This window comes from Rutilus rutilus, assembly GCF_951802725.1.
Source record: "Rutilus rutilus genome assembly, chromosome: 15".
NCBI lineage: Eukaryota > Metazoa > Chordata > Actinopteri > Cypriniformes > Leuciscidae > Rutilus > Rutilus rutilus.
The window spans coordinates 28,645,882-28,658,596 of record NC_140220.1 but is presented as its reverse complement, the minus strand read 5'-3'; the positions used below and the strand labels follow the sequence as shown (position 1 = coordinate 28,658,596).

At 38.7% G+C, this 12,715-nt stretch overlaps 1 protein-coding gene across 1 annotated transcript in view; it reads right to left on the bottom strand.

The window, feature by feature from the left end:
• Positions 1 to 1,092: 1,092 nt before the first annotated feature.
• Positions 1,093 to 12,715, bottom strand: part of sh3rf1 (SH3 domain containing ring finger 1) — a 52,253-nt gene continuing 40,630 nt past the window's right edge. The window contains exons 6-12 of the mRNA XM_084432727.1: positions 10,800 to 10,910; positions 8,274 to 8,404; positions 7,544 to 7,714; positions 6,554 to 6,837; positions 5,708 to 6,036; positions 2,516 to 2,862; positions 1,093 to 2,437 (exon numbers count right to left, since the gene is read on the bottom strand). Of these exons, the coding sequence (XP_084288853.1) occupies positions 2,269 to 2,437; positions 2,516 to 2,862; positions 5,708 to 6,036; positions 6,554 to 6,837; positions 7,544 to 7,714; positions 8,274 to 8,404; positions 10,800 to 10,910 (1,542 nt within the window). The 3' untranslated portion in view covers positions 1,093 to 2,268. The remainder of the gene's footprint in view (positions 2,438 to 2,515; positions 2,863 to 5,707; positions 6,037 to 6,553; positions 6,838 to 7,543; positions 7,715 to 8,273; positions 8,405 to 10,799; positions 10,911 to 12,715) is intronic.

Below are 12,715 nucleotides of genomic sequence, written 5' to 3'. Positions count from 1 at the left end.
AAAACAAATCTATCAAAGATCAATTTTGTGCTTTCAAAATAATAATAATAATAATAAAAACATTTCATCTACGGTATAAAGCATAGAAATACACAAACACCATTTTCAAGTATACAGAACATGAAATATCACATAAAATACAGCAGACAACATCAGATCAGACCCGACTTAGAGGCAAAAACCATTGTTTGTGAATTTGGGGTTAGACATTGTTTTTAAAGGACATTTTACCTCGCTCATGTGAAATCAAGCAGTTTGTAATGTAATGTAAAGGCTACTGTCAACGGCGTAACTGTAATAATAAATGAAAGTGATTTTCAGGAGCTCAAACAGAGGCAAACGGGTCAGTTGGTATCCATGTATGGGTCGGTACAGCATTCTGAAGGAAACTAAAGCAGATGTAAAAACCAGAGAGGGAACAAACACACAAACCCATGCACACAAAAGCATAATGGCATTATCACTGTAAGATACCAGGGTGAATGTGCTTTTACTACAGGTGATTGTTTCTTTTCTGTGTGTTTAACGACTTCTCTGCCATCCAAAACCATCAATTAGACCATAATGTTATTGCAAAGGATTATTAATACTATTTCATTAAAATGTCTGAGTGTTATCTTGATCATTTAAAAGAAAAAATGATATGCTATCCTTCAATCCCTCACTCAAACCTTTACAAATGCCTATATCCAGTGTTGGGTGTAACTCATTACAAGTAACTTGAGTTACGTAATCAGATTACTTTTTTAAGTAACTAGCAAAGTAACGCATTACTTTCAAAATTTACAACAAAATATCTGAGTTACTTTTTCAAATAAGTAACGCAAGTTACTTTGATTTCCCATTTATTGACTGACAGCTCTCCTGTCCTCATGTTGAGACAAATTGAAGTGCAGAGGCGTTGTGTGTGTAAACATGATGATTATTGTAGTTCTAGACTAAATGTGAGCGTGCATTTACTCATCTCACTTGCACAAAAAAAAGATTCAGTATTCCTCAAAATGAGTAAAATCAGTGAAATGCAGAATCAGAACACTATATGCAAACCTCCAATAACTAAATATGTTAAATAAAACAAATTTTTATGCATTTAATCTCACTTTATTGACTGATGTACTTGCTTCTGACCTTCGATGATTCAGCTAAACCATAAGCAAAAATGACTAAAGATTTATTTATTTGTAAAGTTAGTGTTAAACTCTCTTCTCCTGCATCCTATTCTTTTGTTTGAGGGGCGCCCTCTACTGAACACGCATGAATGTGCATTTCCTTCAGCCTGAGGATTATTATTTAACTTTTGGTGTGAAAGGGTCTTTACATGTGCCCAAAAATATAACTTTTTATGTTATAAAAAAACAAGCCCAGTCGAGGTGGAAAAAAAGTAACGTAGCGCATTACTTTTCTAAAAAAGTAACTAAGTAACCCAAATAGTTACTTTTTAAGGGAGTAACGCAATATTGTAATGCATTACTTTTCAAAGTAACTTTCCCCAACACTGGCTATATCACCTTTACAGTTTACACACACCACGACCAATCAGAACATGAGTCTACAGGCTTGTCGTGTCATCACTCGTCATCCTATGACTCAAAGAGCCAATTGCATGCAAGCTGAAGCAAATATGGATGGTCAAACCAACCTTTCTGAGTTCTTCATCTGGTATTGATGTTTGTTTTATTTCAAGCAAATGACCATCAAGTGACATTATTCAGGCTCTACAGGCATTTGACCAATCGGCTGACAAAACAAAACTTCCCTCAAAAACTCAGTCCCTACAAAACAAAAATAAGTTAAATGTTTTTCAGAATTCATATTGTTCTTGTCATGACTCAGATCAGCTTCGCTTTGCTTATATACAGTAAAGTGAGACAGTACAAGGCACACATTAAACGTCTTTGAAATGTTACAGATGCATAAATTAACAAATCCTATCACAACTTCATCTACTGTGCTAGAAATAGGGTACCTAGTGCGAACGGCTAAAACTCTCTCGCTTCTGTGTGTTTTTAAGAAAAGAATTTGATCTAATGCTAAACGACTTGGACCGGTCTAGGTGGTTTTGAGATTTTCATAAGAATGTTGTCAAATCTGATGACTGTCATAGTTGGCAGACTCCAGCAGTTGGATCGCAGTCACAAGCAGCCCCGTCCTACTGATCACTGCTACACATCAATCTGAACTATTAAGGCTGAAGTTCAGTGTTGTATTTTCAGTGATGGAGAATTTGATATCTAATTATTACATTCTAATTATTAGACACCATGTGCGTTAGATACTGTCAACAAAGCTGCCAGGAAACAGCCCGGTTCGACCGTTTCTCTGTAGTGTTCCTTTAAACCAGCCGTCCTCTCGTTTTCTGTGCACGAAAACAATGTCTCCCTCCTTGAGTTCCAGCTCTGCTTCGCTTTGGGGAGGGTAAGACACCACCACACGGTACCTGGAGGAATAGTCAAATATGATGTTTAGAACTCAGGCAATGTATGAAGTGAATGTTGATTCCTGGGTATTATTGTACCTTTCGCACACGATTGGTCGTCCGTCATGCTGCATGGAGAGGAGGGAGGAGCACGGCTGTCGTGGAGGCGGGGCGATCGGGGCAGTGTTGTCCTGGGAGCTGCACCTGTGTGACGCTGCGTCTGTGTTTGACACAGAGAGCTCAGAATCCATCGGACAGGCCCCAGCACGACCGTTGTGTCCCACCGCCACCGATGCCGAGCTAGGCGGAGCCATTTCAGGTCCAATGGCACCATGGGGCATCTCCATGACAATAGATTGCTCAGCTTCCAGTGTAGGGGAGGATGGGGGAGATGGGCGGAGCTTCTTTTTATTAGAAAGCAGTTTCAGCAGGCCTTTCTTCTCTCTCTGAAATGACACATTTGATTCACAAAGAGGCTGAGTGCAAAAAGCCATTTACGCAAACATGTAATCAATCATAAAAGAAATCGTATGAAACATTTAAAATGTTTCCATCTAAGCTGCAGAGTTAACTCATTAAAAAGTTGTTTTTGCGAAATATCAAAATTTTGCAAAAATAATTTGTGGATAAAACAGCGTTTCTGTTTTACTTGCGCGCCAGGCGCATGGTCTATAAGGGTTGTCCCTATTTTCTTAATGAGTAATGGGTGTGTTTTGGGCTTTACCATTCGCCATGGCGGATTCGCTATTTATGACAGAATTTGATAGTGGAAAGACCGAACGCGTCAACAGAGCGCAAACGGATCGGCTCGTCCGCGAGGTTAAAGCGCGTGAGCAGACCATCTACGGGACACGCCGGATTCCACCATATCTTTATGTACACTGTACACAATAATAACCTTTTACATTGTAATCCTTTTATTTTTTATATTTGGCATGTTTGTGTGCTGCTGTGCATCCCTGTGTGTTTAATAACCACAGTGTACGCGTGTCGTGGACCCACCTATAGGCTCACATTACTACCGCGCTCTTTAAATAACAAAAAAAATATTGCACCATTGACTTTAGACCAGTTGGTCAATGGCGCAGTCTATTTCTGTTGCCTCAAAATAGCAACATAGCAAAACAATAGCAACACGCCAACAATGCGCCTGAACACAGCTCGTTTTCAGACCAGCACGCCCATGGGCGCACAAATGGGGGCAAATGCATTTGCTATTTAAACAACGTGGCACATGAAGTGAAAATGATAATGGTGTCAGGCTGAAACTAGCAAAAAACACTCGTGTCGCGCCTGGCGCTGCGTTTCGCCGGGTGTATGATAGAGCCCCAAATGTGTTTCGACACACAGCATGGTTGTGCTTGTTCCAATCCCACACTTTCACTTCCTGTCGCCTCTTAATCTTCCCTACCTGTCATAAAAGATACAAAAAAGTGGATGGGGAAAAAGTCTACTGCCATGACATTATCATACCAGTTTTATTTCATTAATTTTGTTCTTATTTAAAAGACTGTCCCTGTCTTTAATCGCTCTACTCTTCATTTTACTCATCACTTTTCTTCCTTTTCCTTTTTTCTACATCTTTCTATCTTCTAGTACCACAGCTATCTAAAGCAAAAAGAAAAACATGCTTTGGGAAAAGAAGAGGTTTATAAAAGCGAACTACAAAGATTTGTGAGTCAGCTACACTGTACATGTAAGAGTAGTGAGAAATCTCCCAGAACACTGAGCCAAAGAACACTTTGATTTCCTGTCATCAGTGTAGAGCTGCTTTGGAGCAATCTACATTGTTAAAAGCGCTATATAAATGAAGATGACTTGACTTGACTTGTCCTCAGGGTTCGCAACAGGCTAAATAATGAAACAAAATTATGATTTCAGCTCCATCCAGCTCAGCAAATGAGGTGAAACAGAGAGAATTTCTAATTGCCAAATACCCTAATGCAGTACATTAAAGGGTTAGTTCACCCAAAAATGAAAATTCTGTCCTAGCTTTTCCTAATAATGTAGGTATCATGGTCTCCTGAATCCCTCTACAGCATTTTTTTATGGTTTCTTGCTTTTGTATTTTCCCCCCATCTGTATAATTTTAAAGGGTTAGTTCACCCAAAAATGAAAATTCTGTCAGTAATTACTCATCCTCATGTTGTTCCAACCCCATAAGACTTTCGTTCATCTTCAGAACACAAATTAAGATATTTTTGATTAAATCTGAGAGCTGAATCACTCCTCCATAGGCTTCTATGGGATCGAAACTTATAAAGTCCCATAAAGTTAGAAAAGACAATGTTTAAAATAGTCAGGATGAGTAATTACTGACAGAATTTTCATTTTTGGGTGAACTAACCCTTTAAAATGATACAGATGGGGGGAAAATACAAAAGCAAGAAACCATTAAAAAATGCTGTAGAGGGATTCAGGAGACCATGATAACTACATTATTAGGAAAAGCTTTAAGCCTCGTTCACACTGCCAGCGACATGCAGCGACAAAGCGACATGATCCCACTAATTTCAATGGAGGGATTGCCACTTCCGGCGACACGAGCGACAGTGAGCGTTGGCGACAAAATGTGGGTGTGTCAAGCGATGCGAGACACGTGACAAAAGTACAGAAATTTCTATTTTATGCAAATGAGAAGCGAATTTTGCAAGCAACAACCAATAGTAGTGAAGACTGTCAGTGGAGCTCACGTAACTGTCTCGACTGCAGGCAAGACAGAACAGAGTTCTGGAGTGATTTCACTGTTTTATATGATTTGACTAACCACATACAGTACATGGAAATAATAAAACGATGCATGGAAAAGAAACTGCTGACAGTCTTAGTGAGCTTGATTCATACATTAATAGTTTGTGTGTGGTAATTTTATGATGCAAATTTAGCACTGCTGCAGTTCATTTTACAGTTTCCCCTGCATTGTGTTGATTATTAGGGTCGAGAACATTTATTATTTGTCAAATTTGACATTTTAGTAATTTTTGACAGTATGAGTGAGTTTAATTTGTCAATTGAGCACTGCTGTGGTTAATATAACAATACTCTCCAACAGCATAATGTTACTTTTAATTATTTTAAGCCTAAATCCTAGTCAAATTAGAATGATATCTTAGTTTTATATATCACTTGTAATTGTACTGTCTATAGATATGGCAAGACGTGCAGTCTACCAGTGACATTAGAGCAACAGCACTAGGAACGCCCACAAGCGACTTCACAGTACAGAGACTAGCGACATACAGCGACAAAGTCGCTGGCGGTGTGAACGGGGCTTTAGTTCAATGGTCTTACCTTGCTGTCTTTATCCAATCTACAAGCAACACCATGGTTCGAGGCTGCACCCAGAGATTTTGTGCTGCCAGGGTTCACAGGAAGTGCTACCACAGAGACAGGTCTCATGACATCACCATCCAAAGAAGCAGCGCTAACATTAGGAGGGGTCAAGGAGGCGGCTGCACATCCCATAGCCACACCGATTCTGGCTGAGGAGGATCCCGGGCTGGAGCCGAGGACAGGTGAGGCCTGAAGAATCACAGCTGTGCTAGGAAGGTAGGCCACAGAATTGTGGGATTGGATGGGCGTCACTGCTGCCGTAGGCCGGTCCTGACTATGACTCACAGCTGGTGGGGAAAAAGGTGGAATATGATGTATAGTTTTAATGATAAATTTGAATGTCCATGATAAAGAATAAGAATATATATATATATATATATATATATATATATATATATATATATATGTATGTATGTATGTATGTATAAAAATGTAGTTCAAAACACATGCCAAGTTTTTAGAAATATACTCTTTGTATTAATGTTGGTTTTACATGATTTTGAAAAAATTTCACGAAAAGTATTAATTTAATGCACGTGATTGTACACATGAATTATTATTTGCTAAAAATAATAATAAATGGCAAAACTACTTAAGGTTTTCTTTTTTTAAGAAATCATTTTTCTCTTCATTATGGTATCATTTTATTTTATGCTTTATTCCCCCAAAAATATCAAGATTCATTTTAATTCAGAAATCAAAAACATGTTTGGAAACATCTATATCAGGAGCACATAGGCCTGTTTTTGTATTAAAATTCTGAGTGGTGTTTATTATTAGGTGTGTGAGTGCATGTATTTCTACCTGTCCTGACCGCACTGCGTGCCTGGTTAACAGTCATCTGTGACGTCACATGCATGAGCACTTTGGGGTGCTGACCAGTGGGTATGTGTGCAGCTGTTACTACAGCAGCAGGCAGTGAGCAAGATGGGGTGGGATTGGGGCAGACTGGAAGGGGTTTGCTGGGGTCGACACTCCCCAGGGCGGCTCCAAGCGGAGCAGAGGAGGGGCTAACAATGGTGACGCCACGTCCAGCCTGGGAGCACAGGGTCAGGGGAACTTTTGGCTGACTGCTGCCAGAAACAGTCCTGCAGTAAAAGAGAAAGTGTGAGGTTCAAGACTGATTATGCAGATCTTTTTTTTAATGCAGATCTTATCCTGACATCTTTTGTCACAGCAATACATTTTACAGCAAATCAACAGAAACATCCACACATTTAACACATTCGCCCGAACATTTAAAGGGCTCTGTCTAGTATTCCTTTTTACGTCATAAGTCTGATAAGGAAAAACTAAATTTAATAGGAGTTGATATAGAAAAAAAGTTACTTGACTGTGAGGAGGACATTTTGAAGACCTCTGTACATTGAATGTAATTGGCTAATCACGATGAATGTTTTTCAGGTGATGCATTTTCATTTAATAAGTGAATGATAATGTCTATAATTCTCATGCCTGCAACAAGGGAGTACTGAGGTGAAAAAGAAACTTCATTGTCAGTTCATATGTCAGTTACCAAAAAAATTATTGTGACTTGCCCCACATTTTACACTTTTTTCAATTGGTAATCGACATTATGATTGATCAATTCTGTCAATAAACAGTACCTTTTATTGAACCTGGAACATTCCTTAAACAGTTCCATGTGTTAATGTGACCAGCTTAGATTTATCTGCAAGTGGTGTGTGTTCCTGAAGGATATAAACCACTGGAAAGCCAGAGGACAATCTAATCTCTCCTTAGCTTACAGGGTGTATGAGTGATAACATGTACAAGTGTGTGTGTGTACCATACCTGTTGACAGGACTCATGTAGTTACCAGGGAACACTCCAATCTTGCCAGTGTGCATGGATGTTCCTTTAAACCAGCCGTCCTGACAGCGCTCCAGCACCAGAAACATCTCTCCCTTCCTCAATTCCAACTCATCTTCCTTACGGGGTGTGTAGGGAAACATCGCCACATACCTGAATACCACATACCATTTTTAATTAGTTTATCCTTATTTATTATTTCAAAGTTTTATTTATATATATATAAGTTAATTTGCCTTACAATGCAGTACTGCTGATCAAACAGGCGTGGGCGCTGTTTCCACATGGCTATCATACATCATCACAATCTACATAATCTTAATTTCTAAGGACACCAAAAAGGCATGAAGTCTTTAAAAATTGCCTTGGAAATGGGAATGTCATGAGTAACAGGCATAAACACACTCCACTCAGGGAACTACGGGCGGATCCAACAGAAATCAGGTGTGTATAGTGCTGTGTTTAGTTAATATGAAGGCAAAAGGTGAAAGGCGAGGGATCAGGGTTTAGGTTAAATCCCCAGAGACAAACCTAGTCCCCTTAGAGATGACCTCTGACCCCTCACCTGTGTGTTCAGTCACGCTCAGCTGGCATTGGGTAATAGCAGAGAGGTGAGTTAGAGTTGAAAGGACTCTCTCATACTCTCTCCAATAGCATGCACTATAAATTGAATTAACTTTGTATATTTTAAGTGTGTGGATGTTCTACTCACACTGTAGGTCTCTGACGGCCACTCTGGTCACCCACTGCAGGTGACGGCCTTTGACCAGCATTCAAGGCGGCAGCGCCCACAGCTGAGGACCGAGACTGAGGTGGAGGCGGAGGTGGAGGAGGAAGAGCATCCTGAAATAATCAAACACATCTGTTAATATATCACAACGCCTACTAAATTATGCATACCTAAGAAACAATGCATTTAAAGTAGCTTACATAAATTCTTGTTTTCTTTAATTCTCATATCAGCCCATATTCATTGTTATTTTGCTGATATATTTCATATACATAACTCAGATTTATGTGTAGCAGGAAATTATGTCAGAGAGATCCCTACAAGTTTGGACAATGCCATTAAAACCATAATCCCACTGACTGTGACTTTCCAGCTTGTGTGTTGGTTGCTAACAAGCGGGGAGTTTGGCAGGTGTTGTGATTGGTGGATATCCAGCCTGGGCTACATGTCTGGCTGAAGACGGATAAATCGGTTCCATATGGACCAACGCACACACACATCTGCAAACAGACTTTATGAGCCCAGTGGCACCACTACGAAAGCAACTCTCACACTATAATGCTTGTTTTGTTGCTTTAAGTAAATTCTTTTTGTCAGTAAGATCTGTTCATTTTTAAGTTCTCCTACAATGCATTTGTCGACTAATGCTCATCTAATTTGTTTTATGAATTCATTTGTCTTGGGTTGTTATTGCTTAATGTGGATTTACAGCAATTAGAAAACAAACGTCTTGCTCTCTGGTGCTTTTAAATCCCGTGTGCGAGATATGAGAGGCAACTGATGCACACTAAAGGCCACCGTTACAAAAACAATGCGTTGAAAACAAAAGGAAACAGTACCCACATAGCACTGCACACACATCAATCTCAGAGAGCCATTAGTGTCCACCCTGAGGCCCACACAACTCCCTGAGAAGTGTGTGTGTGTGTGTTTGTATTGAGGCTGATCAGATGGCAAACTGTCCTCATTTAGAATTAGCACTTGAGTGTATGTGTATGCAAATATATATAAGAATGAGAGAGAGAGAGATTATATTCTGCCTTGTTTATGTGTGTTTCCATTTTGATGAACTATGGTTTAAAAGTTTGGGGTCAGAAAGTTTTTTTTTAAAGGACACATTAAAGGTTGTATCAGCGATTTCAGGCCCAAAAAAGGCCCAAACATAAATGATCACATTCATCTAATCTTTCCTAACGATCTGCTAGCTGCCCGCCCCATAAGCAGGCCGTCAAAAAAACGCGTCTCTGTAGGCTGCCTAGGCTCATTGATCATTTATGTTTGGGCCTGAAATCGCTGATACGACCTTTAAACTGATCAAAAATGACAGTAAAGACATATAATGTTACAAAAGATTGAGATTCCAAAGAGACGCAGTTTTTTAAAAACTTTCTATTCATCAAAGAATCCTGGGAAAAATATATCACGGTTTACACAAAAATATTAAGCAACAACAACTGTTTCCATCATTGATAATAATGAGCAGTGACATTTCACAACATTTTTTTTTTTTTTTTTTTTACTGTTATTTTTATTGAAATAAATGCAGCCTTTATGACTTTTCAAACAAATCTTCCCGAACACAAACTTTTGAACAGCAGTGCACACTGTTAATGCCGAAACTGAGTAAAAGATTATGTTGCATTCTTAATTAAGCACTCAGCTTTAATACTGTTTTGCTTTATATGGGATGAATTTAGAAACATAACATCTTAGAGAGAGGTTTTAGCTCACAGCATGCTGGGTTTTACTGTGCTAAAAGTCATTGTTATTGTCAGCATGCAAAAAAAAATTAATAAAAAAAAAAAAAAACCTAAGAAGCTGCATCTTTATATTCTTTACCTTTAAAGCATTGTAGCAACAGCTATCAAAACAGTCATTTAGTTAAAAAAATTCCACCGCCTCCAACAATAAACTTTAGGACAACTGCACTCAGAATCCAAATACTTCTTGCACCATAATCATTGCATTTTTATAAAAAGATATTACCATAATAACTATAGAAAGTTTGGGGAAAAGATGTCAAAATTGGTCAAGATCATCTTTAGATCATGGATGTCGTCAATACCAGTATATTGCAACACCCCTGCTTTCTCAGTTTCATTCTGTATTTGAACAGAAGAACGCATCTTGTGTGAATGCCCCTAAAGAAAATCTATTTAAAAATTTTGCACATCCCTACTTTTTACCCATAGCACTAGAGAGCAGATAGATGCTGTAAATATTGTGCACTTAAACCGAATTCTTTTCAAAAGTAATCATAACTTAAAACATTGATTTTAAACCTGACACAAGAAGTAGCTTAACGATTCTGTTGATTCACCAGTTATCGGTCAAAACAGAAAATCTTGAAATGGCAAACATCGGCCACTTATTTGGCCTGGCTTATATATCAAGTAGCATTGATGTACAGACAGGGTGACTTTATATATACAGGTCAGAAGAATGTGATGTGAGTAAATGATAGGATGATGAAGATTTTTGACATACTAAGTAAATTTATAGACTCACCACTGGAATAGAGGCATAGCTGGTTTCTGGGGGAAATGTGAAAACTGTCGCTGTGGTGACAGGACTGCTTGGTGGAGGAGTAACAATGAGTCCCGTTGTGCAAATGTGAACCTAAGAGAAGACAAATGAGAAGAAATGACAAGTTAATCAACCTTTCCTAAACCATTCCCACTCCTGTATCATCAAGCAAGTGGAAGCACGTTATGAGACACTGAAATTCTGCTCAAGGGACGACACAGAAAGGCATACAAGCGAGAGAAATTTGGGCAGATAGCCACACACGTATGTGCACCCAATGACCGTTGTTTAGACAAATAAACCTTAATGCAACTAGGCATCTTCTAAGATGCATGTCGGCCTGACTCTACATTTGTAGTTCATGCCTGAAATCAATCCACCTCAAGAACACTGATGGCCTAAAAATGTCATGACCAATGAGAACTTGCCTTTGGTGAACTTAAGCATGTGTCAAAAAGACTTTGATTCTGATTGGTCAGCTGGGAGTGCATGGGTGAACAAACTGATTATTGACTGGTTGACAGAGAGCATATGAAATATTTAGAAGGTTTCTAAAGATTTCCATTTCAAATAAATGCTGTTCTTTTGAACTTTCTATTCATCAAAACTAACTTAAGCATCTTTTGAATGATCAACTTATAAGAGTCAACTGTCAGCAAAACAAAGCAAGTTATTTTTGTATAGCAGATGTTTTAAATGCTGAGATGAACTTCTATTTCTCCCTGTCGGTTGTCTCTAGTCAGTGATCAATCACATGGCATGTTTCCAAAACCAACAGCCCATAAAACAAAGATAGCACTCTTCAGGTTACATACTTTCAAGGGGTCATAAGCCACCTGAGCAACTGCCACTGAGTCTCTAGCTATTTTAATTCTCCTTCTAACAAGAGGTCATAAATGACGATTAAAAAAAATGAAGCTTTATGCCCAGACTTAATACATTAATACATGAATGGACCACCTAGGGCAGCTACAAGTGAAGTATCATGTATACATTATATTAAGTCCTCAGATGTTGGGATCACAGGGCTTCATACAGAACCTTCATAAATAAACTTTGAGAAAACATCTGAGAGACACTACAAACAAGCGAGAATCAAACAGATTTGTAGGTTCAAAGGGATGTGCTGCAGAAAGTTTCTGTTGTGACATATCTATATCAAGTCCTGAGCGAATTATGTGCTCTTTTTGAGTGAAACCACTTCATGTGTGCTGTGTGCTTCAGCAAATCAGTCACAAGAGTCTTCAGACAGACAATATAGAACATCCACAAAAAAAGAAAAATCTGCTCCTTGTGTCTAAAGCTATTTAGAGAGGAGCTCAAAATAGTCCTCATCAAAAAATAGACACGGACATAATTATACAGAAACGTGCAATTTATTTTCAAGTTCGATTTAATTTCCTGTTCTTTCATTCTCCCTTTGCCTGAGGGAAATGCAACTGTTCTGCATATTGTATGTCTTGAGGTGGCATTTGTCATTAATTCTCCCTTTCTTCACCTTAGGTCCAGATTTAGATCTGTACATCTCACTTCGTGTGACCTGAATGTTACCTAGCCAATAAGCCCAAACTACAGGCTTCTCCGGGTTAGCCTCTTCTAAATTAATTACAGGTAATGAAATGGGCATGAGAGAAGGCCAAACCATTTCAAATCTGCAAGAACTGACACTGCGCTCCACACTAAAGGAAGAAAGAAAGATGGACTGTTGTGTGTGCATATAATAAGAGTATTAAGAGACTTAAAGCTGTGATAAAACTGAAGTAGTGAAAGATAATATCTTCCATATCCTCACATACATCCAATAGAAAAAGGATTTTCAAAAAGTAAAAGAATGTAGGTCAGGGCCTTGGTTCTATCTATCATTTTTATCCGAACAATTGGAAAAGTCCGGCATATGT